Here is a 26,664-nt window from a genome sequence, read left to right as displayed (position 1 = left end):
TAAGCAATTAAGAAATAACACTGACTACCCAGGGACACAAACAAAATTTGTTACACAGTGTAATTAGGCCACGGTCGTTTTTTTAAAGGGAGATAAAAGCTAGCGTTGAAATAATTATAAAGGGGGCAAATGAAATGATTGAGTGAATGTTTCGTGGAGAATGAAGATAAATGGTTGCATATTTAATTTAATTGACATTTCTGGGTTTGATCGATGTTCAATCTGTGCTTAGAGATAATATGTTAATTGGAAAAAAATGCGTGCTATAATGACGAACTATTATGAATGAAAATGGTATATCGTATGAGGGGATTTCCTCCTTGTTGCTGTGAAGCTATAATCCCAAAACAATACAGATAAATACATTTGCATAAAAAACCTGGCTGTAATAAACATCTGGAAAAATAGCACTAAATATCTGGAGACAGTGAATTAGACACCAAATGTGATCAAGAAAATCAGAATGGGTTTTGGGAATAAATGCTACCAATGTTCCGATACACAGAGACCTTTAAAAACACACATTAAAAATATATATTACTAGCCATGGGACTTCACAGACTCGATTTCTATAAATAACGAAATCAAATGAAAGCTGACCTTTTAGATGTCACTAAAACATGGGCAAACACACGCGCATGGATTTACAAAAGTGAAACATCGATTTGAAAGATGGTTTCTTTGATATTAACAAAAAAACTATTTTAACTGTAGCCATCGATCATCATCCATGATCAATCTACCGCGATGCAACGGCGCCCACCCAAAACCTGCACAACGAAGCTGATTGTACCATTCCGTATGTTTATTGTCAAAAGAATTGCAAATTTTTGTCCGCAGCTACAAGGAAACGCGGGAGGACGAGGCACGTTAAACCCGTGAGCGAATCAAAAATCAAAGCATCACAAACCGCAACATCAATCACGATGGGGATTTAATGATAACCCGATACATTCAAGTGACAAAATAATTTACAAAAATGCTTCGTTTGATGAAAACAAAAAAATAAGAATATTGACTTCAATAACGGCAATAATTTGATTCTGCTCTGCACACAGAAAAAAAATCCCACGCACTGTGCTGGGGAGCTATCGTTTGCCGTCTGTACCCCCCTCCTCCTTCACAACCTTTAAAAAAATAAAACCGAAGAGCAAATCGTTGGTGTGGAGAATGACGTACAAAGCCGACAGCCCCCACCCCACCCACAAGTCACGTTTCATAATCATGCGAGATCATGCACCACACATCGCTGTTATTTTTTAATTATACCCACGCATACGGAGGCAAGATTAATACAAAATGCTTTATTATGCAAAATCCACGTGTGTAAAAAAACAAAATTACAGTTACATCTATCTTTCACCCCCCCCCCCCCCCGAAAGTAATAAGCATAAAATGCACAACCCATGGATTTACATTTTCATTCATCCATCATTTAAAATCCCTCTTTGGTATGCAGGCACATAATCATCGGCCGTTATGGACATCATAGTCGTGCAACTATTTCTCAGCCGATGTTAAAAGTTCGACGCTTTAAATAATGTTTCGAGCATTCAAGTCTGGAGTCCCAACGCGGCTCATAGCTGCCACACTAACCGCCCCCCCCCACCTCCCAACGTGTCCTGACGTTGCTGCTTGGGAAGCATCAATGCGTTGTACAGCAAACATTTTAGTTTTTGTATTCGCCGAAAGCGGTAGGGTAGCGCAGCGGTAAGAGTTGGCTCGCAACCAGAAGGCCAAGAGTTCAAATCCCAGTCGGAGGTTGACTCTGCCCTTCATCGCTTCAGGGTCTAAAAATGGAGTACCACCGCATATTTACTTAACCCTTGAAATCATTTCCCCAACTACCAACCCTCCAAATTGTGCAATCGGCATCATTTCACGAGACAAAGAATCTATTCGGATTTTACGCAGAGCAGTCCTTCGTATCGAAGAAGAATGAGTGGCACTTTCTCGGGAAGTCAAACGTGGGGATGTGGAATTTCCACCACTTCCTCAGGGTTCTCAACTGGAGATGAATGACACTCGACGCCCAAGTGAGCAGGAAAACACGACGCATTTCTTATGTTGTTACATACACACAGTAAATTGTTTATTTAAAACCTCACCACGTGTGTATAACTATACCTTCATGCTACCTATTCATGCGAGGGCTTTTAATTCCACTCTCACCACAAGACCAGCTTTGCGAGGAACACAAACGGTCTTCATGGATTATTTCTAATTTCCCACCTTAGATTTGCCCATTACATTCGCTGCCCATAAACAATGGCACAGCAACAAATAAACGTACATCTTGTGGGCCACAAACTGACGCACACTCTTTAAGAAGCAGCCAAATCACTGCTCCATTCGAATTCATTTTCAGGTTAGCTCAAGCAAAACGTTTGGGAAATACAAGGAACAGCTCCGTTTAATTGAGGACATACTGATAATTATAAGTACACTCTCCTCGCCATGAATTTCACACTCCCCATGATTCATCTACACTAAACACTAAAAATGTAATTTTCCAACAGTCCAAACGGAAGCCGAAATGAAATATTCGGTTGTCCTATCACTCCAAGCACAGAAATGTTCCGCAACTGCTGGCGAATTGCCCGATGATGCTGGATGTAATTACCAGCAAAACGTCGTACTCAAACTATAAATGTTGTGGATTCACTCTTTAACACGCCGGTGGGCTAAAGTATTGAATTATTTGTCTTTTGTCAACGTGACACTTTTTTTTCCCAATTGGCCATGTCAGGTGGTGGAGGGTTACGACGCATTTATAAATAACGCGATCTAACCCAAAAATCTTTATTATGAATATTGGTCGCGAAAGCCTACGTGTTAAACTGCTGAGAAGTTCATGTTGGAATGGGAAGAGTGTTTCATGTTGTTTCACCGCCACCACCATGGTATAAGCTCTCCGACGTGTTTTTAGGTTGTACCACGTGTTTTTCAGCATGTCCGACGTTTCACTCTACACGGTGCAACCCGAAAACACGTCGGAGCTGTACAGAAAAACCGTGAAAAACCTTCGCAGTCGAATGGTATAGCACAATTACAGTGAGGAAAAAAAAGTATTTGATCCCCTGCTGATTTTGTACGTGTGCCCACTGACAAAGAAATGATCAGTCTATAATTTTAATGGTAGGTTTATTTGAACAGTGAGAGACAGAAAAACAACAAAAATCCAGAAAAAACGCATGTCAAAAATGTTATAAATTGATTTGCATTTTAATGAGGGAAATAAGTATTTGACCCCTCTGCTAAAACATGACTTAGTACTTGGTGGCAAAACCCTTGCTGGCAATCACAGAGGTCAGACGTTTCTTGTAGTTGGCCACCAGGTTTGCACACATCTCAGGAGGAATTTTGTCCCACTCCTCTTTGCAGATCTTCTCCAAGTCATTAAGGTTTCGAGGCTGACGTTTGGCAACTCGAACCTTCAGCTCCCTCCACAGATTTTCTATGGGATTAAGGTCTGGAGACTGGCTAGGTCACTCCAGGACCTTAATGTGCTTCTTCTTGAGCCACTCCTTTGTTGCCTTGGCCGTGTGTTTTGGGTCATTGTCATGCTGGAATACCCATCAACGGCCCATTTTCAATGCCCTGGCTGAGGGAAGGAGGTTCTCACCCAAGATTTGACGGTACATGGCCCCGTCCATCGTCCCTTTGATGCGGTGAAGTTGTCCTGTCCCCTTAGCTGAAAAACACCCCCAAAGCATAATGTTTCCACCTCCATGTTTGACGGTGGGGATGGTGTTCTTGGGGTTATAGGCAGCATTCCTCCTCCTCCAAACACGGCGAGTTGAGTTGATGCCAAAGAGCTCCATTTTGGTCTCATCTGACCACAAAACTTTCACCCAGTTGTCCTCTGAATCATTCAGATGTTCATTGGCAAACTTCAGACGGGCATGTATCTGTGCTTTCTTTATCAGGGGGACCTTGCAGGCGCTGCAAGATTTCAGTCCTTCACGGCGTCGTGTTACCAATTGTTTTCTTGGTGACTACGGTCCCAGCTGCCTTGAGATCATTGACAAGATCCTCCCGTGTAGTTCTGGGCTTATTCCTCACCGTTCTCATAATCATTACAACTCCACGAGGTGAGATCTTGCATGGAGCCCCAGGCCGAGGGAGATTGACAGTTATTTTATGTTTCTTCCATTTGCGAATAATCGCACAAACTGTTGTCACCTTCTCACCAAGCTGCATGACAATGGTATTGTAGCCCATCTCAGCCTTGTGTAGGTCTACAATCTTGTCCCTGACATCCTTGGAGAGCTCTTTGGTCTTGGCCATGGTGGAGAGTTTGGAATCTGATTGATTGCTTCTGAGGACAGGTGTCTTTTATACAGGTAACAAGCTGAGATTAGGAGCACTCCCTTTAAGTGTGCTCCTAATCTCAGGCCGTTATCTATATAAAAGACACCTGGGAGCCAGAAATCTTTCTTATTGAGAGGGGGTCAAATACTTATTTCCCTCATTAAAATGCAAAGCAATTTATAACACTTTTGACATGCTTTTTTCTGGATTTTTTTGTTATTCTGTCTCTCACTGTTCAAATAAACCTACCATTAAAATTATAGACTGATCATTTATTTGTCAGTGGGCAAACGTACAAAATCAGCAGGGGGATCAAATACTTTTTTTCCCTCACTGTATATATATATACAGCTATAAGAACTACTGCATATCTCATATACATAATTACGATGAACACCACCTTAAGGATACCAATACCCGCTATTCACCACTAAGTGATGGTGACGTCACCACGGTGCCTGTGCCAGGTGCACTTTTAAGCCATGTGAAGTGTCGAAGGCTCGCTGACGGGAAGGTCACGGGACAGACCCAGGCACCACGGGTTGAGTGAGATGACTGGCAGATACACCGTGCTTCCAACTGTGCCGACTGTGCCATCTGGCAATTCTTCGACCAAGCACCACGGTGGAAAAAAACGAAATTGGCTTAAGGACACAGAGGTCATAGGGCAGCCTAACGTGACGGTTCAATGTCCATTCTTTCGACCGCCTCCGTTTGATTTAAATTTACAAAATCGACCTTTTTATATCGAGTCTGGTTAGGTTGGACAGGAAGAGGGTGACATTTGTCACATTAACCTGTCCCCGAGCACAAAGTTACAGCATTCCTGCCAGTTCCGCAACAATTCGATAATGGAAAAAGACATGTCGAGGAGTATATCTAATTTAAAAAATTTTATTCGCTGAAACCTAATTCATAACGTTTAACAAATTACCATGCGAGTTCGTGGTAACAAGATTTTACAGGGGTGCGGACGTACGATTCAGATACAAACTGGATTATACTGCAAGCGGAAGTCGGGACCAGAAAAAGGCATACCACGTGGATAACATACAAGCCCAAAATTACACTGGAAGGTTTATTGACAATCATAATTTGTTTGGTTAGCTCACTTTAAGCAGTCATTAAAACAATCTCAGTTTGAATCCCCTCAATTACTGATCTTGATTACCCTGGAAAGTAAAGTGCACATTAATGACAGGCAATCAAAGTGAAAGACCCAAAACACACACGCATTTTGTTCTATCAATAATGACACAATGAAAGGTCATCTTTCTGTTTTAATATAATAAAAACGTTGTACATCGTAACATTTTAGTAAAAAAAGTATTTAATCTTGAAAATCTCAAATTGATCTCAACAGTAATAGACCAAACCTATTCTGCTCATTGGGCCTGTAATGATTGCGCCCCCCATACCCCCCCCCCCAAACAGCCCCTCACCCCCCACATCACAGTTTACAAAAAAAAAGCATTAGTTTTTGCGAGCGGTCATGAATACATTTTTCTTTGTTTGTATTGCGGTGAATACAGCTGCCTCTAGTGACAGCAGGGGGTCACGCGAATCCAATAAAAGGAATACGGTATCAACATATTCTTATACACGTTATTCAATGCAATTAATGTGAGCATAATAAATAATTTTTAATGAATTGATGCATGGTGACATGCCTACTAAATAGTATCCCTTTTTTTTAATCAAATCAACTGGACCATCTTTTACGAAAATGTGCAGATTAAAATATTTAAATCGATTAGGCTACTTCTGGGGACGTACGATCATTTGCAAGGTTTTATATAAATAAATCATGTTAAGTCTTCCCTTAGGTAACATTTGTCATTAAAACGAATTTCACAAGACCTGTGAATGTTCATTCATATAAAAAGACTGAGTGCTGTAAATAAATACGCAGTTGTTCCAGCTTTGATGTTTGCCTATTTCACAATAAACAATTGTTGATATTGAGCAAGAATCACACCGGTCACCGTCTCTATTGGGATTAATATCCCAAGTAAAGTACTGATTTACAAATACCACATATATTTAGTTTGCATTTTGTGGTTTCTGAAACAGGCTAGAGTTCTTCCGAAGGTTCGGGCGACTTCGCGTTTGACTCCGGGTTATCGGCAGCGCACCTGAAGCCGAGGTTCGAGGCGGAACTGTCGGGAGTGTTCTGACTTCGCGCCGCACAGCGGTACCTGTGGCAATACGACTGCAGATAGGGTGGGGGCACGTGGAGACACGCGGGACGACGGTCAGAGTGATAACGCCGGGCGGCAGAGTGTTTGTTGCTCGTTGCAAAGGTTCGTGGCTCGAGTCCGGCAGCCAGGTTACTACACCCGCAGCATTAACCAAAAAATACACACCATGTGCTTCTCAGTTAATGCTGAAGATCACGCCGTGTGTGTCGGCGTCACGGACCAAATTAGAAAATTACACGCAAATTTCTAAATGGGGTAAAACCACATAGCAATATCGCCCCCTACTGGCAGAATATATCCGTCTGAGATACATAGAGCCTTCATGATAGCATTGCACGATAATAAAGTTGCAGTGTACTTAATTACCAATCTAATGTTAATAATTAAACCAGTAAAGCTTCCTCGAGTCTCAAGACTTAGAACAAAGGTTCCTGATTTGAATAGGGAGTCCCTCCCTGATTGTACAATTTCACGAATGTTTTACATGTGGAAGGAAAACTGAAGCAACCGCGGAAAACACACGTGTACGAGGGCCGACACTCAGCACTGCCATTCCGGCCAACTTGTAGCCCCACGTCTTCTGCCCCTGGTGGTCACCCATCCAAGTGTAATGACAGTCGAGTCGACATGCGGTGTGAGTGGACTGGTGGCCACGGGAGGTAATGACAGGGGAGCCAGCCTACAGTGCGAATGCACTAGTGGTCATGGGAGGTAATGACAGGGGTATCAGTTGTGAGTACGAAGGGACTGGCGGCTACGGGAATGATCGGGAAGGGAGCGTGGTCAGGCGACGGAAGAGGACGGTAGAGTCTGCTGGTGGAGCGAGCGCCCAGAGTCAGCGAGATGCACGGGAGACTCGGGGCTGTTGCAGTCTCCGCCTGTGTCAAGTGAACGTGTCTTCATGAAGTGCCATCTCAAGAGAAGTGTGTCAAGTCGTCATTACACAAGGACTAACCAAGGCTCAACCTGCACAGCTCCCAGATCTCACGAGGTCGGACACATTTTGATGGCGATTCGGTTCGACAATGCAACAGAGATGAGTCATCCACAGCTATCACCAGCCATCTACGGAAACTGTAGTGGCCGCTCGACCCATTTACTCATGGCGCTCAGTGGCTTTTGTCTAGCCATCAAAGACGGTCACTGCATCTCCCGCTTTCAGCCGCGCTTCTGCTGCCATCTGGAACGCTCTTCCTTCCGACATTCGAGAGCCACTCGAGCTATGCACTTTAAAATCAATCCTGCTAATCGGAGGTGCGGGAGAAGCACAACAAACTAAACACAAAAAGCAGATCTAAAGAAATGTAGATTTAAAAGTAACTTCTTTAGATCTGCTTTTTGTGTTTAGTTTGTTGTGCTTCCCCTGCACCTCCAATTAGCAGGGTTGGCTACGTGGTGACATTGCCGCAAAAAAGCAGCACTTTTAAAGAAAATGCACACAGCTCACAAAAAATTTTCAATAACTTAGGAGCAAAGCAATGCACTAAAACTATTTCAAGACATTAATAACACACATTATTTTAGGTAGTTAAAATTGTTATAATAGTATTTTTTTATGTATCTGCTGATGAGTTAACTAGTTCTTCAGAAGTTGCCATGCATAGCAGGCGTTACCAAAAATATTTCTAAAATTCTAAACAAACACAAGATCCAGGTCCGGTTCAATACAGTACACAAAATCCGTGATCTGATCCCATCCGTAAAGGATGTCATTCCAGACTTATAGTACTCCAGTGTTTACAAATTGAGTTGTACCTGCGGTGACTGCTATATCGGGGAGACGAAACGACATATTTCTGCCCGAATTCGCGAGCACAAATCAGATTTTAAACACGGCAGAACGAATTCTTCGGCCGTGGCTGATAATTGTTTCAATACAGCGGGTTCTCATGATATTGTTTTCTCCGATACCAAAGTACTCTGGAAACCTCCCGGATACTACCAAAGATTCGTCTATGAAGCCATCCAGATACACAAACATAGACACAACTTCAACCGGGAGGATGGTTTTAAATTGAGCAATCATTGGAAAGATGTCATCAACCAAGTCAAACTTTATCTGCCTTATAATTGTACAGCCGTTTCCATTTCTTCCAGTTGGTTGCACCCGTTTTCGATCACCGCTCGCCATCGCCTTTCCGTCCCCCTAACCCCCTGCAGCATAACAAAGGACGGCTTATAACTTAGCCCCCCCCCCACGGCCCTTCCTGGCTCCTCCCCCCCCCTTAACCTGTATATAATCTCAGGTCTCTTAGAGCTCTCTTCACTTGATACAGCAATTTTTGCTGTGACGGTTTCCACCTGAAGACGGAAGCTGGTGTTGCCTCCGAAACGTCGTGATTTAATTTAGTTGTTTTCATTTTATTTTACCTACGTGACTTTACCGAAAAAAACAAAGAGTATGAATCCTTGCAGTCATGAAAGCTTTAAATCTAGAACTTCAGAAGTTGTTAAATTCTAAAAAAGTGGCTTCCCAAAGTCCACATTTCACAGTTTATTCTTATTATGTTTCTTCTTCTATTACATCAAAAGGGAAAGGTCTCACACGATGCAACGCGAGCATGTCAACCTGTTGGGTGAAAATACTTCACCATTATTATATATGTGTGAGAAATGGAAAGCGGTATCAGCAATTGCACATGCTAGAAAGATATCAGTAACCCTGCACAGCTGATATAGAACAATGATAATACATATTCTTGGTTTTTATTTAAAGCTTTTGTGACTGCAGGGATTCATATTCTTGGTTCTTTCGGTAAAGTCACGTAGAAGGGAAACAATAAAAAACAATAAAAAAAATATATAACAAAAATATAAAACAAAATGTTATTTTTTATTGTGTTTTATATTTTTCAATTTTTTTACCGTTTCCCTTTTACGTGACTTTACCGAAAGAACCAAGAACCATTTCTTCCAGTTGGTTGCACTAAAACAAGATTTTTTTATTATTATTTTATTGTTTCCCTTCTACGTGACTTTACCTAAAGAACCAAGAATATGAATCCCTGCAGTCACGAAAGCTTTAAATCAAAATTTTAAATGATAAGGCAGTTCTGCTATATGGTGCAGAGACGTGGGTACTAAGGAAGGAAGACAGTGGCTGAGAGACCAGACCTGAGAATGCTACGATGGATGTTGGTAATATCTCTCAGGGAAATTAGGTACAATAAAGAAATTGAAGCCTTAGCGGAGGTTAAAATTAATTTTGAGAAGTTAAGGGAGGCAAGGCTTAAGACGGTTTGGTGGAAATGTGTTGAGAAGAAACAAAGAAGATGCGATCGGCATCGCTATGGAGATGCAGGGCAGCAGGAACAGGGGGAGAGTGAGGATTAGGTGGGAGAATGCCATGGAGTGAAACACGAGGACAATGGATGTGACGAGAAAAGTGGTGAGGAATAGAAATGAACGGAGAAAGCAAATCCGAGCAATGATGGAATCTTTGGCTTTGGGGAAAAAAAAAGGCACACTAGGCCACGTGTTTTCGTAAAATAAAATAAGCAATGTAAGTGCAGCAATGTGCGAGTGTTGTGTGACCTATTGTTACCTTATGACACATGTAAGAACCGCCCTTCTTCACTTTGTCCGAGCCAGTTTGAGGCCCCGTCTAAAATAAAATAACACAAACACATGAGAGGCGCTCGAAGGTGACTCGTGGCTTTAAATTCATCCATAATAGGGTTTTTTTCCTTTAATACAGTTTTTTTTATATATATTGGTCACGAAAGCCTACGTGTTAAACTGTAAATTAATCACCGGAACAAAAGATGTTTTGGTTTAGGAGTCACATAGCGTCGGAATGCAACCGCATCCCAATAAGTTCTACAAAACGGTGGACACGTGTGCACCACAGGGGAATAAATGAGGCGTATATAAAAACATTCAAGAGAAATGGAGAGACATAGGCAATGGAGAAAAGGGTCCTGAGCCTGGACTTACACAATGGGCAGGGAGTCGACAGTGCAAATGGCCAGTGGAATTAATTAAAGATTACGGGAACAGCAGAAGAGAAGGAGAGACCTCCCAGACAACCACAAGCACTTGGAAGGAATCTCTAGGTTTTCCAGCCTTTGCAACAAGAAACTTGCTGCTTGAGGAGCTGGCTACTATAAACTAAATTGAGTGCAGATTCTAAGAATTAATGCAAGCAGCACTTGTCATGTAATAATTTTAGATTATCAACAAGAGACCGCCACACATTTGGCTGCATAAAACCAAAATACGATATCTAAATGGAAAAGTCACGTAAAATATACGGAATGCAAATACAGCCATTTGCTTTCCTCGTACATAATTATACAATTAACCGTCGTTTTCAAGATTAACATAATACTGAATTATTTAAAAACCCTAAATCGAATTTATTGTACAACTGTGCCATTTTTTTCCTTCAATACCATTTACATTTATCAGCCTAATGCGTGTGTGGTGGATGGCGATAATAAGCCTGAAAGCCGTCCGATGTGCACATGCAATAATGATGAGCCACATTGATGAGTGTGACATTTTAACTTAATGATTTAAATAAACTGGGCCAAGGCAATAATTTAAAGTGGGGGGGGGGAGTGCAAAAGATGCATAAAGAAGCCAGATCTTTTCTGGAAATAATATCTTATCTGGCAATAATGCCCTTAGTAGCAATAATATTGTACTATAGTTTTGTTCCTATTGCCAGTGGCGCAGCGGGGTTGGCATTTGTCCCCGGGAGAAGAAATGAAATGGGGACCCCTGTCCAATTACCCACCCAATCTACACAGTCTCACTGCCTGGGCCCCACCTCTGACCCATGGACCTCGGTGCAGTTGCACTGCCCACACACTCAATAGCTACGCCACCTCTGTCTGCTGCTACACCACGATTTCTGCAGGAAATATCCAAAGTGTGCCATCTGTTGTACGGGGAATGCTAAATACCTTGCAAAAACAATAGCAGGAGTATAGCGTTACGTGCTGTTCCTAAACCAAAGCTCAACATTTAAAAATAGTTTGCAACTAAGTTGTAAATATTTAGTGACTCTCCCTGCATGCCTATGTACCAGGCCTCTTTGCCAGGTACTGCATGTGAAGTGGCTCTCGCATAATATATACGATTTTTCTTTTTTAATTCTCACAAGGCTACAAAAATGCATATATTCATTTGAATGTCGACCGTTTTCAAACAGCCTGAAAGATTAAAATATTTTCCTGACAAACTCTTGCGTGGCGAGTCAGATATAGGTAAATGTAAAGCCCTTTGGTCAATCTGCAGTTTGGGTCATGGGGCCTGGTTGACCATATTTCAACAGGCTGGGAATAAAGGAAAAGATTGAATCGGAATTCATTTTTAGAATAGGCCTTGTAAAGATGTGGTAACATTTCTGTCATAAGACCCTCCACCACCTCACTTAGGCAAAGAAATGTAAATTGTTGTGTGGACAAGCATTTAACACACCAAACATTATTATTATTATTATTTCAGCTCATCGGTAAGTTGAAGAACAACCCGGCCTGTTGCCTGTCGGGTGGAGGAGGATCTTAGGCCAGGGATCCTGCAAAGGTCATTACCTAGCCGAACCCAAAAACCTATTCTGGCTGCGAGCGTCTAACGCGTTAAGTGAATGAGACGACTGGACAGGCAAGGCATACGGGGTTGCTCTGCTCCTCGGCCGTGTGATGGACCGTCCACCAGTCCGCCGTCCACTCCCACACGTTCCCGACCATGTTGTGAAGGCCGTACGCGTTTGGAGGAAAAGCCGTCACCTTCGGGCACAAAGCGACAGCCAAAGGAATCGACACAGACAAGACTGTTATACAGAGGATGTGTCTTCGGTTTGATCAGTAACTGTTAAATCTAGATTTGAAGTTTTCGTGACTGTAGGGATCCATACTCTTTGGTTCATTCGGTAAAGTCACGTAGTTATAAAATAAAATAAATTAAATCACGACGTTTCGGGCGCAACACAAGCGTCCGTCATCAGGTGAGACAACCACAGCAAGAAACAATCGCTGAAGTGGGCAAAAGGGCTGCTGTAACAAGAGGCCATATAGGCAAGAGAAGGGGGGGGGGAGCCAGGGAGGAGAGACAGGGAGGGTGGGAGTGTGGGGTAGGGAGGACACAAGCACAGTAACTGTTACTGTAGTAGCAAAATATTTAAAAGCTTACACATCTTCTTGGTTCTTTCGGCAAAGTCACCACTTAGAATGGAAATAAAATAATAAAAATAAAACATGATAAAATAAAATTCTCACGACGTTTCGGCCACAACACAAGTGGCCTTCTTCAGGTGAAGGAACAGAACTGTCGGGACGACAGCGCTTTAATGAACACTGCTAAGCTTGGCAGCGTCTTTTTAAGCTGGGTGGGAGGAGCAGAGCGCCTTGACAAAGGAGTTCACATATCAACAGAAGAATTTAGCATTGAAGTAGCTGTGTTAATGTGTTGGATTAGCAGGGTGTTAAAGTCCGGCGCTCTGCTCCTCCCACCCAGCTTAAAAGAGGCTGCCAAGCTTAGCAATGTTCATTGAAGCGCTGTTGTCCCAACAGTTCTGTTCCTTCACCTGAGGAAGGCTACTTGTGTTGTGGCCGAAACGTCGTGAGAATTTTATTATGTTTTATTTTTATTATTTTATTTCCATTCTACGTGACTTTACCGAAAGAACCAAGAAGATGAATCCCTGCAGTCACGAAAGCTTTAAATCAAAACTTAAACATGTTTTTTTTGTAAGTATACAAGTTGTAATGATGTTTTCGTCTCCCTATTACATTTCGATTGTGCTGTTGGCGTCATGAAGCAGAGATTTCTAAAAGTAACTCTCACAGACAGTGGTTATAGGCTTTAAAAACTACGGTAAAACGTTTGAAAAGCAATGTATTATTTACAATAACATTTTAAAGGTAATTTTCAATTGTTTTGCTAATAACGGGCACATAGTGTGTTCGACTTCACTACCAAATATACCTAAACAGTGCATATACTGTATAAAGATAATTTTGCAGCTCTTTGTCAATCCACTGCTGGATAAGGGCCTCCCCTCACACTGTTTTCGGTCATGAGGGCTACTTTACCATAATTAACCATGCTGGTCAGTGCGGGAAGATGCACGTATGGAAGTATTTACTACGATGTACGAGTTCGTAGCGACTGTGCGATTGCGAGCACGTGTGCGTGCGAGGGCATGCGTGTGCGTGCATGTGCGTGCGTGTGCGTGCGTATGTGTGCGTGCAATCGCACGCGTATACGTGTGCGCGCACGTGCGCTGCATATATGCGCGCGGTCACGCACAGGTGCCGTGCCCGGGTACCCATCCTCCCCCGTGTCGTGGGTAGGGAAGTCTCCCTGCCACACGTTCATGTAGTGCTGCCCTCGTGGGGTCATCTTGTTCCCCCAGGGGAACAGCCTGTGCAAGAATAAGCCACGGGAAAGTAAAGAGAGAGAGAGAGAGAGTAAGTAGCTTTTCATGGCAAAGAAAGGAAACACTCCCTTGAATATCTCTCTCCACTTTGGCAGCAGCAGTTTCCTGCATAATAATGGGACCATCCAGGGCACAGGTGTTTTCATGTCATATCTCTACCTAGGATGAGAAAAAAACCCCGGTGTCTCATGGCAACAGGATGGGTTAACGGCAGTTCATACATACTGCAAGACCATCAAATATTGTGAGAATACAGCTGTCACTTTCTGTATACCATTGCCACGCTTAATGCCTTTATAAGCCCCCATAAAAATAAGCGCTAAAACATTGTCCCTAAAGGATTTTAATTCCATGAACATTTCTTGTATTGTTATGATTTTTATAAGATTTATTCCATGACGACGTACATTGCCTAAATTTGAAATTGGTAAGGGAACGTATTATTTTTATTTACACAACCAGCACTTTGCAAGCAAGGGTTGGTGGACCACGCATGTTTATGAAACTCAACTGTGAGGTGGCCAGGAGATGATAGTACAGTAAGTTAGTAGATGCACCCATCACTGCTTTATCCCTTTGTATGGGTGATAGATCTTATCAAGGAACTTCAGCTCATCTTCCACAACATACAAATTCAGGACCCTCTATAATTTACGTGTTTTGAACTTCTTAGGCACAGAACGAGCCAACCGTGCTCATCGGAGGTGCGGGGGGAAGGACAATAAACTAAACACAAAAAGCTGTTCTAAAGAAATTAGTTTTTTATTCTAGACTAAAAAAATTAATAGCTCCAGTGGCTTCCTAATATCGGAAAGGAAGAGCGTTCCGGACGGCCGCTGAAGCACATCTGAAAGAGTGTGATGCAGTGGCTGTCCTTGTTCGATGGTTAGACAAAAACCTCTGCAAGTGCCACAAGTAAGTGGGTCGTGTAGCCACTACAGTTGCCGTATAATGCTGACGATAGCTGTGGATGACTCATCCCTGTTACATTCTCAGACCATAGTACACATTATGACAACGATGCTGGGATGTATCGTGGCAATTAGATTTCACAATTTATCTTTCTCCAGGCCTCAAATACGCCCCCATTCAATTCAATTCACTTAACTCGTCTTGTATGTCACGACGATTGGCATCCTCACCTGTTCTCTAAGCCGCCCCTGCACGCATACTCCCACTCGGCCTCAGTTGGCAGGCGGCTGCCAGCCCACTTACAGAAGGCGCTGGCGTCATTCCACGACACGTGCACCACAGGGTGGTCCATCCTACAGGTAGAGACAACACAGGGGGAAGTGACACGGTGACAAGCGTGGCTCATATGGATTGCGATCCTCGACGCATTCCAACATTACCGCATACTATCCTTTTCGAGGTTGTGCTGTATCGCTCTCCGGTGTGTTATCAGGTTGTACCGCGTGTTGTTTTGCCATCATGTCCGACATCATGTCTAACAACACTGTGTACAACCAGACGATACGTCACGGAGCAAATGCCAATTTCTTAACATGTGCTGAATATGCAACAACCACCGTGGATTTGTGCTGTCACATTTCGTCTCGTGACTTGTACGGCCCACGGAAATGCTTTTTGCATTCCGAAGGTTTTTTCCCACTGGCATGCAAAAGGAAAGATTATAACCGAAAATATAAGCGCCATATTTCCACACACGTATATTACACGTGGAGGTGTGGGAGTGTTGGAGCGGTGGTGTTTCGTGCACTGAGCTATCAACTCGGTGACCCGTGTTAGATTCTCAGCCACCGCTAACACTATTAGCGAGTGATATTACTGAACCAGTCCTGGATCCCCCAACATGATCAACTAGCACTGACCAGCATGATAATGTATGGTCACTAAATCAAAGACACAGATCCTCCATATAGTCTAAACAGACTGTTGGGTCCAGTGCTGTTTGCGAGGAGCACCGATGAAGGCCGGCACGCCATACGAGGCAGTGGGTTGCCTGAACCATGTCTGGCCACCTTCGTCTCCCTCGTAACGATATTCACGCACACCACCATTTGAGGCTGAGTCAATCGAGGGGAGGCCCAGGACCAGTTAAGATAATCGTCACTGGTGTTGGCCTTTGAGAGGGGATCGAACTCGGGCCGCTGGGTTCGTAGCGCAGCGCACTAACCATTGCACTAACACTCCCCACGGTTAAACAACTCCCCCCCCCCACCCGAACACAGCCTTCATCCAGCATTGGAATGACAGATGGGTAAAAATGTGTTTTAATTCATTGCACGTAACTACTGATCCATATGCTGAGGTATACGAGCAGGCTTTGAAGTGATGAAATTATTGTCATTTGTACATCTCGTTTACAAGGTACAACGAAAAGCAACGATGACAAATTGTGTGGCTTCAGTGGAATCTAAAACCCTATGACCCCATCCCCTCCCTGGTTGCAGCTCAACCTACTGCCCCATTTCACACGGTATTAAAGTTGTGCCATGTTCCGAGATGTTGGGATCGTGAGCAGTGTCACAGTCTCGCCCATTGGTTTAACACTTCAAAACATCATAAAGGTCACTAACGAGAGGGGACATTTGGGTCCCTCCAGCTCATTACGGCAGGAAACCAAACAAGCAGGAAGGCATCCAGAAACTGGCACCGACAATTGCCCAAGAGATGTGGTCTACGAGTAGGGGGGAGGGGAAATATTTACGCTGAATAAACTCAATTGAGCAATTTCCAGGCAATATTTCAAATCAGGCACATTTGGCCCATAACGCCGGCACACAATGACGGCTTAAACTTTCTAAAGATGTCACAGGATCTTTGAACGTCCACTGTGAAGCAGACGGTGCGTATTATATACGGACGATACACCTGCGGTATGAATCAGGGTGGCAGCAGGATTAGAACCGTGAACTTCTGCAACAAGTGACCGAACGTGCTACCACAAGGCCACGTCACTTCACCCTCGGGTTAAACAGTGGTGGGAATTTTTTTTTTTAATGGGCTTAACATGAGAACCAGAAAAAGAAGCACAATGGAAACGCTGCAGAGAAATTTAAATTGTCATTTTTTTTCATTTTCCACTACCTGATTATTACTACTCTTTGGGTCTTTCAGTAAAGTCACGTAGATAGAAAAATAAAAAATAAATCACGTTTCGATGGCAACACAAGCAGTCGTCTTCAGGTGAAAAAATACAGCAGGCGAACTGAGGCAGGAGAAATATAGCCAATTATTCATCATCATATTTAAGTAACACTGTCTATAGAGAATACAGCATTTCCATTATACAATGTAATTGAACTCACTTGGAGTAATATAGCCTATCTGGGCCACTTTGGCTGAGACACATTACTCTGCAAAGTATAATTTATTTTATTAATGAGTGCGGTTAATAATTATGTAAGGCCCTGGGTAAATTAAGCTTTACAAAAGTTGCAATTTGTAAGAAATCCTGATGCTTGGCATGAACATTTCACTTCCAAATATTTCAATTCTAAACAAATCCACATTTTCTTTCCTTAATATCATTACATAAGGACATTAAACAGTGTGTTTTGTACATTAAGTACTCTTAGGGCTGCAGGTCAAAGATGCTCATTATTAAGGGAGAAAACTAAGGGGAGGACATGTCAACCCTCATGAAATGTCTACACACCTTACACACACAAAACTCAAGAGGTAGCCACGAATATCCCGTTCGACAGAGTTTCAGCTCTCGGGAACTTAGCGAGATACTTAATGTCCCAGCGTTAGCACAGCTCGTGTGCGAGACAAGATTGTGGCCATCGCAAGTGAGGTGTGGCAATGCCGAGGGGGAGGCCTTCACTCAGCAGTGGAGAGACCATGGCTTATGACGATGCCAGTGATGTCACGGCCGTTACCGGCCGGTGATGTTGGAGTCGGGTCCCTCTGGATGTCTCCAGTTGGCACCTTTCACTGGAAGCCACCAGGGAGCAGCAGCCACCTGAAACCATGGCAATGACTCATCACAGTGGCGCCCGTTGTTGTCCCTTGTAATCGGCACCCGGGTAACCCGCCGCATCATACACGCACAATGGTTAAAAAAACGATGCCTATTCATCCGCTTGATCGTTTACGTAATGTACGAAAATAAAATTGTCTGTCTTCTCAGCGTTTGACAATACGTTGATTCGTCGCTTAAAATCAGTTGCGATGATCGCGATACATGCATAGATCGGTTTATTTTTCATTCGTATGGCATGTAATATGATTCATGTTATCCATGCCTTCACCACAATGTGAAACAAAGAATATATTATTTAATCCATTTGTGACCTCAAATCGTGACAATTCACCAAATAGCAGAAGGGACATTCACATGCCTAATTTCTGTCATGTGACGATCATGAATAGAAATGGCCAAACATCCCTGCATAGGACCCTTGAGAACACATCTTGAGACTCCTGCATTAAAAGGGGCATTATCATCAATGGGCAGTGGCTTGTTGTAGGAAATACCAAAGGCCATTTTAAATGTAGGACTCCCCAAGCCGTGTTGGTCATAGGGGTAATTTGACAATACATTATCATGCTGGTTGATGAAGGGTGGGTCCAGAACCGGTTGAATATCAGACATCACTTGCTACTCAAGTTAGCTTTGGCTGGGAATCGAACTCAGGTCACCGGGTTCATAGCGCTGTGCTGCAGTCACCACTGCAACACCACTTAAACCTTCCCTTATCTTATGCTTTAAATGACCAAGGATAAATGTTGACTTGTATTGTTTCATGCAACTTTCAAAGAATCACAGGTCAAAAGCTCATAGCCCTAATTATCCGCACACATATTACGTAACGCATTACGTAATTGGATAAAAAACCTCGATGTACAACTTTCCTTCCATGTAATTTACAACACTATTGCCGGATGGGGCCTTTGGATAAGTGCGAATTCATGCATCTGGCGTACTGAGATAAGCAGAGGTTAGCTGCGTTTTGGTTATTTATTTCATTCTTATCTTTGTACAGGTTCACCGGCTTTATTAAACTGCTTTGCAGGCAGCTGCAAAAACTAAACCACTCCAGGTCGAGAACAAGGTTTATCAAAGACATTATAATCGTATATTTTTCCTCAATGACAAGTTCATAACAGCTTTCTGCCACAGGATAACATTGATAGAAGTGAGTGCAGTAAGCAGTAAAATAATTGACACACACAATTTATGTATTTGGTAGTTTAATGCAGAATTGTTATTGTGTTATAGCTGGAAAATGCAGAGCACCGCAAGAATGATCTACATGCAGCAGCAAGGCATTTAAAGACACGTTGATGAAAATGTATTGTTACGCTCACCCCAAGTAAATCAGATTGTGCGTATGAGAACCAATTTTTTTTACAAATACGTTTATTTTGAAGCTGATGAGTGAATGCAAAAAAGCATACGCACAAAAGAGAAACGATACGGAATAAAAGCGAGCCAGACATTACGAATGAAACAAATCATACGTACGCTATTGACAATGAGACGGAGAGTACACACGCACAGTATAAACTAGGCACACTGCAAACAAAACAGGCAATACCAGACGGACAGAGCAAATGAGACGGATGACACCAATATAAGACATTACAAACTAGACACAATAGAAAAAGGGATAGACAGCACAATCAAGACAGACAACATAAACACAACAAGAAAGTGAGAGGAGACACGACAATATAGTACAGAGAGGGAAAATAAGGAAATGTGATTTTAAAAACATTAAATTCTTTACTCCAAACCCGAATTGCAACAAGTCATCGAATCACTGGGTTGCGACTCGTTACACGCGTAGGAGCAACTTACCGCTTGCGTGATTTCATCCCGAACAGTGTCGCTCAGCTTTCCCGACAGAACAAACGAGTCGCTGAAGCTCTCTGCCTGGCCATACACAGTCAGACGGAGCAGAAGTAGCGATAATGTAAAGCATTCATCACTGGGAGCTTGCAACATGCAATAGTTTCCAACAACACACACACAAACACATGAAAACATCTCTCGGCTTTAGTGCCTTGAGCAAAAAATCCATCAGTAGTGACTGAAGAAGTGCATTGTCTTAAAGCCACCACCAAAATGTATTTGAGAAAATGTGACCAACAGATAGGCGACAGTGATACAGAGACAGACCACTGTCGACTGGTTTTATTATTATTAGGACTCATCATTACAGCAGAGTCACCACAGCCAGGGGTGGAGCCAGGGGGGATGACAGGGGTGACATTCTGCGTATAAGTGTACGACACTCGGTCTGGCGGACTCCGTGCAACTGCATTGTCAGAGTGTGTCGCCAACCGATGGCGTCTAGTTCAACAGCCTGACCTCTCTAATCATTCTTGAAATTAACATTTGTTGAATGTCACCCCGGCCTGAAATCCTGGCTCCGCTCCTGACCACAGCTTACTGCTGCAAAGAACACCTCTGGGAACCATATACCTGTATGCGGAGTCCCCACTTATGCACTCTGGTGCTCATTAGCTTGGATAAGGTCAACAATATGTATTCTTTCGCACCGTACGTAGCCAACAGTGCTAATCGGAGGTGCGGAGGAAGGACAACAAACTAAACACAAAAAGCAATCTTATACATCCACCGTACAGCATGCAGCACTGTGTACAATAAAGGCCACTGTGAGCAGCAAGTATGGTTGAATATAGCGAGTAAGTGTTGCATTACCATGTACAATAAAGTTCACTGAAGATTGCGAGTTCCACTGTGTGTGGCTAGTATCATAGTGACTAATAACGACCGTTGTGTGTAGCAGTAATAATAGCTGTGTGCAAAGAGCGGTACCTCCGTAACATGCCCCGTTGCGCTCACAAATCTCTCAAAGTCAGCGTTGCTGACCTCGTGTGTGTGAGCGCGGAAGGCTCGCACTCGTACACGCCGAGCAGGGCCCTCACCGTCCGGCACGATGATAGGTTCATCTGTGCCCATGGTGAACACCCCGCCGGGCACAGCCTTCATCTGGCACAACGACCAAGACAAAACATCTTCCTTGCTTAACCTGGCCCAAGGACTATTACATGTGAAACTGTGGCATTGCAAGGCCATAACGATCAAGCAGCTCCAATGAGCACGGCTGGCTATGTACGGTGCGAAATAATTTCCACATACAATCATTGTGTTTTTCTTTTCTTGTCATTTCCCCACAATGTGATCCCAACTGTGCTATCAGCATTGTCACAAGACAAATTATCTATTCAGGTTTCTCGCAGCGTGGTGCAACCCTTCCTGTTAGAGAATGGCCCACAGAGGATATCACAGACCTCCCTCCTAGATCCCGTTAAGTGACCTCTGGTAAAAACAGCAGTGGCAACATTTCCTCACCCACTCTGCATATAACAGTCCTTTTCATTGCATGACAGCAATATAAATTTTTTTTATTCTCAGTTTTAATGTAGCCAAATTGAGAGCAGAACAAAATGTAATGTAATATCAAGTCTTGTTCAAGCAGACATCACAAAACCACTGTTATGATCGCTTCAAGTGACCTCTGCTTGACAGCAAAGGGCAAAACTTTCCCATCCACTGAGAATAATAATTCTCATATGGCAATGAAAATTATATATTTTTTTATTCCTAAAAGCTGGAATATAGCCAAAATTAACGAGAGAGACAAATTTCTCGCGTATATTTTTTGTGCAGTGAACAAGCAAAGTCCATCAACTCACAACACTGGAGAACCCAGTTTAACCAGAAGCAGCTGTCAATATTCGAACACAGGATCTCAGCGAAGCCAACTCGGTTCTCTAACCTTTGAGCCACACAGCCACTTTACGGTCCAACAAGTAAAATTTCCCCAAAAGGTACTTTTACAATTATAAACAACGGCAAGGGACAGAAAGTGGGCAGGAAGGGCAGCAACCTTCCCCTCCCCTAACGTTTGGGCACTGTGGGCAAACCGTATGTCTCACCTCCTTAGTTAATAGACTTCATGTCCCCCCATGGCTAATTTACATGGCCTCCATGGCTACTTGTCCTCCAAACTCCAACATCATTCCCATGCACCTGTATTATGGGTAGGTTGACCTGGTTTAATGAATGTTTACGTAAGCTAATAATGCAGACATCTGAAGTTCTTATGGTACTATTTTCCCAGCAGATGCTAGGTATGGACAGCGGCCTCCCTTGGTCCCACCCCATGTATTACTCAAGCGATTTGATGATTAAGAAAATCAGTGCTCATTTCATGCAGCTCCATATTGATGATGGGCTGTAATTTATGAGGCTAATGGGTCTATAATTCTTCAAGAAATTATGTACATTTTGAATAGAAGAATGATTGCGGCATCTTTCCATAATTGAAGTACTGTACATTGCTGTGTTAATAGTTTATAAATAGGTAGACTCATTTTATTCCAACAATTATCATATCACAGGACTGTGACAGACAGCAGCAGCTTAGGGAGACCCTCATCCAGCAGTAGATTATGATGGTGTTGCAGCTGGTGTACAAAATGCATCCCTATCAAGCCTAATGAGGACGGTACTGTATTGGGTTATTTGGCCATTCCTTCTTTTAATGAGCGTTTAGCATGTGGGAGGAAACCATAGAACCGAGGCGAAACCAACCGTGCATATGAGGATGTAACACTCAAAATACGTGCGCAGACGTGTATCTGTATACAATAAATTAGTGACGTGACCTCTTTTCGTCAATTTACAACAGGTCGTCCCCGACTTACGATGGAGATGCATTACGACGACCCCATCGTAAGTCGAACATATCGTAAATCGAAAATGGCCTAGCCTACCCAGGAGTCTTAAAGAATGGTGATAATTTAGCAAAACAGAGCAATTTACGCGTACCGTACTGTATAAACTATATACTGTATGTATTTATTAATTGCAATACTGTATTGCACAGTAAAATTTAAAGTAAAAACACAAGGTCAATTCTTTGCCTACCTAAATGAACTGCAATTTCATAGAAAGTTTTTTCAGGAAACAATCTTATCTGCTGTAAAAAAAAAAAAAACTTTTAACATGCATTGAACGTATGTATCGTATCGTGGTAACCCTAAAATGAAATCGCTAGAGCTACGTATCATACGTGCAGTGAACGTATCGTAACGTATCATATTCTACTGTACTCACCAAGATTCTGTCCGTCGTCTGCATAACTTGAACGATGTTAGGTTGTTGATGGCTACATTAACTTAGTTGTCGGAAGAGGAGGATGGCGATGATCAAGTTACAGTATCGTACCTCGTACGCTGCTGCGTTTACCTGCCGCGCGAAATTAAAAATATTTTACAATTTTGTCATATCGCTATCGCCATCGTAAGATCGAAATATCGTAAGTCGGACCATCGTAAGTCGAGGACTACCTGTAATTTTATTACAATTATGCTAAATATTGTCACAGGATTAAGCATCTATTTAGAACTGTCAGATCACCTCATGTTAGAAAATGTCCAAAGGAAGTTGAACTTCTGAGATCCCTTCAAGTGAGCTGTTATCCTAAAAATAGGGGGCGCTACACACTCCTACATGTCCTGCAATAGAGGCAATTTTGTTACCTGGTAGTGAAATATAACTTTTCCATCTCAGAACTGCAATATTTCCAATTTAAGTGATAATCCAAGATTGATGTTACGTCTTTTTGTGCAGTTCTTACTCACTGGACACAGACCAAGCTCTGTAAATTATGGTGTCATTATTTGTGAGGTGCCTTTTGTTATATTGTCTCCATTGTCATCCTAATAGCGGAATCAATGTTAAACCACGAGATAAAGAACCATTCTGACCTTGGGCAGAGAGCAGCTCAAATCCCGTGTTTGAAAAACTGCCCACGGAAGTGGAAATCAGTTACCTACACGATCGTTTCAAGTGGCCTGGTCAAACTGGTATTAAAATTTACATCATTAGACCTCCTTTGCCAGTACCAAAATATCATAATAGGGTTTTTCCCCTTTTTCTTCTGGCAACAAAACTGAAACCTTTTTACAAGGATTCATGTCTGCATTAACCACAATACCTGCAATCAAAATGCAAACAAATAACATACTATGATAATATATGTGGCATTGTCCTTGAAACTGATTGGTCCACACCAAGGGACGGCTTTCTTTTGAGCCTCGACCCAATTGGTGCTCGACCAGATGACGCCAAAAGGCGTCACACAGCTCAAGGACAATGCCACTATCAAAGTAATGAGGGCTCGGGGTGAGCATCTACATCATTAGACCTCCTTTGCCAGTACCAAAATATCATAATAGGGTTTTTTCCCCTTTTTCTTCTGGCAACAAAACTGAAACCGTTTTACAAGGAATCATGCGTGCATTAACCACAATACTTGTGGTCAAAATGCAAACAAATAACATACTCTGCATTGTCCTTGAAACTGATTGGTCCACACCAGAGACGGATTTCTTTTGAGCTTCAAGGACAATACATATATTATCAGTGTGTTTTTTGTTTGCATTTTGACCACAAGTATTGTGGTTAATGCAGACATGATTCCTCGTAAAAAAAAAAGGTTTAAGTTTTGTTGCCAGAAAAAAGGGGAAAACCCCTTTTATGATATTTTAATTCTTCCGAACTGAACTTTACCCTGGGTCCTTGAGCCCATAGCGAAATGTAATGTAACCATTATCGGGATGAAACCATCGCCCATCTTTTAAATCTATATTTAAAAAAAAAAACTAATTTATTTAGAACTTCTTTTTGCAATTAGTTTGTTGTCCTTCCCCCCACACCTCCGATTAGCATGGTTGGTTACGTCCGGTGCGTGAAACAAGGTCAACGTACATCCACACCATACTTGATAATCCTGTTTTAAGCGTAGGCAGAAGTATGGATTCAAACGCAGGATCTCGGCGTTGCCAACTAAAGGAATGTAACCTATTGAACCACCCAGCCACCTCTGTGCGGCGAATCTAGATTTGAAGTTTTCGTGACTGCAGCGATCCATACTCTTTGGTTCTTTATTGTAAAGTCACGTAGGCTATAAAATAAGCAGCGATTTAACATTAACCGTATTAACACAAGAGCGGTCATCTTGGTCACGTACGCCGCTCTGGTCATAAGCTGCGTTGGCGCTCTCAGAGTACTTGAAACCCGCATGCTTTGCCCCATCCACGTTGGATTCCGGGTACCCTGGGTCCCCGAGCATGGGGTCCACGGAGGACACAGGATCTGGAAGGAGACACAGGGACGAGAGGAGACACGGGGTCTGGTTGAGACACGGTTGTTCCAGATGAGACATTCAGTTACGAGACACGCGGTTTGGAAATGCGAGGGGGTTATGAGAAGACACGGGGTCGTCAGGATATGCGACACTGACTGGGATCTGGGTGGGACAGGGGATGGGGGCGGTCTTGAAGGAGAAACGGAGTCTGGTGCAGACACTGGATCCGAGACACGGGGTCGGAGGGAGACACGCCGATGAGAGACGGCGTTTGTAACACTCAGGGAGGAGGAGGAGGGGGGGGAGACACGGAATCTTGAGTGACGACACTGGGCAACGCATGGGGTCAGATGGGGACACGGGTTTCAAATAACAATCAACATGTGAAAAGCAGTCTCTGATCATACGCAAACAAACCACCAGCAGTTCCAGAATAAGTTCATGGTGGGTCCTTTCGTCTTAGGGTGGTTTTTCGGACCCTGCACTATTACCATGCAGTGGTGGCTCCTGTATTCTTATCGTCTTTCGCATAGTTCACGACTCGCAAGACGCGAATGTTGGCCTTCTAACCCCTCCTCCAACCCCTTCCTCCTTCCTTCACCTGCAGCAGTTGCCGCTCGGCTCTGAGCTCCGCATCCGCAGCCTTGGCCCGGCTCCGCAGCCTGGGCAGTCGACGTCTCCGTCTCTATCAGCAGCAGCAGCAGCAACAACAACAATAATCGACTGAAGCAGGAACGCCAGCGGCGGCGGCTGCCCTCGTCCGAGACGCTAGGCGCCATGGCTCCTGGCGAAGCCCAAGAAGCCGAAACGTTGTTCCGGCCGCAACCCCCACGTGACCCGATCCCGCCGTGGAAGCCCAAGAAACCGGCTCGCCGAGTCGACGCCACGTGACCCGTCAGCTGATCGGCGCTGCGTGCGCGCCCACCGCGTGGAATGCGGAACGCGCGCGCGCGCCCCATATCGCAGTGCCCCGCACGAGCGCCGAACGCACTGTGCGCGATAGGGTTCTGTTTAAAGGGGCCGTCCATAAATGACGTCACGCGATTTTGGACGATTTTTAACCCCCCCCCCTTCGTCACACGGCGTCACAAAAAGTCAGACCCCCCCCCTCCTCAAATATGACGTCACAAAGCTCTGCCTTCCCCCCCCCCCAAACCATATTTACATTTTGAAAATAAAACATGCTTCAAATCGCTTTAAACTATTGTCATTGCAGTGCGTATTTAACGTTGCGCTGCACTCTGATGTTGTAGGAGTGTTATAACAATTAGTGACGTCATATTTCCCACCCCCCCCTCGTCACACATCGTCACAAATGTCTGACCCCCCCCCGCCCCCTAGGTGTGTGACGTCATTTATGGACGGCCCCTAAATCAGCAGAATAGCAGATCATGAGTGATGGGTACTATTCTCTCTACGGATCTACTTTGCACTTGGAATGAAACGATGAATCGATTGTTGGAAACGTATTGACACCGATGGAAATTTTGGCAACCGAATACAGAATTATACAATAACGCATCGTCATCATAAGCCTTCGTAAATCTACTGCTGGATGAATACCTCGCCAAACCGCCTACGTCTCGTGATTGTGCGATTTAATAAATCCACCTAACGTGCACATCAGCTGATTTCATCGCTCCATCTCATCGGTCGATGTCCT

The 26,664-nt window shown here is 43.4% G+C and overlaps 1 protein-coding gene across 2 annotated transcripts; it reads right to left on the bottom strand.

The window, feature by feature from the left end:
* Positions 1–5,997: 5,997 nt before the first annotated feature.
* SUMF1 (sulfatase modifying factor 1) lies at positions 5,998–25,982 on the bottom strand. 2 transcript variants are annotated; one of them, XM_032963299.2, is made up of 10 exons: positions 25,603–25,982; positions 24,885–25,009; positions 20,660–20,833; positions 19,676–19,750; positions 17,751–17,833; positions 15,045–15,167; positions 13,773–13,887; positions 12,137–12,250; positions 10,060–10,119; positions 5,998–6,526 (listed from the first exon to the last, which is right to left on the bottom strand). In XM_032963299.2, exons 1-10 carry the CDS (start codon positions 25,958–25,960, stop codon positions 6,389–6,391), a joined length of 1,365 nt encoding a protein of 454 aa, XP_032819190.2. In that variant the 5' UTR covers positions 25,961–25,982; the 3' UTR covers positions 5,998–6,388. The 2 variants fall into 2 exon arrangements, with proteins under 2 accessions (XP_032819190.2, XP_075926746.1); XM_076070631.1 differs by lacking the exon at positions 25,603–25,982 and adding an exon at positions 22,967–23,098 and having other exon boundaries at positions 24,885–24,965.
* Positions 25,983–26,664: the final 682 nt, after the last annotated feature.

This window comes from Petromyzon marinus, chromosome 30, assembly GCF_048934315.1.
Source record: "Petromyzon marinus isolate PM22_M1 ecotype Great Lakes invasive population chromosome 30, UKy_Petmar_22M1.pri1.0, whole genome shotgun sequence".
In the NCBI taxonomy this organism is placed as follows: Eukaryota; Metazoa; Chordata; class Hyperoartia; order Petromyzontiformes; family Petromyzontidae; genus Petromyzon; species Petromyzon marinus.
Note: the sequence above shows the minus strand (reverse complement) of the source record. Positions and strands in the feature narration are given on the sequence as shown.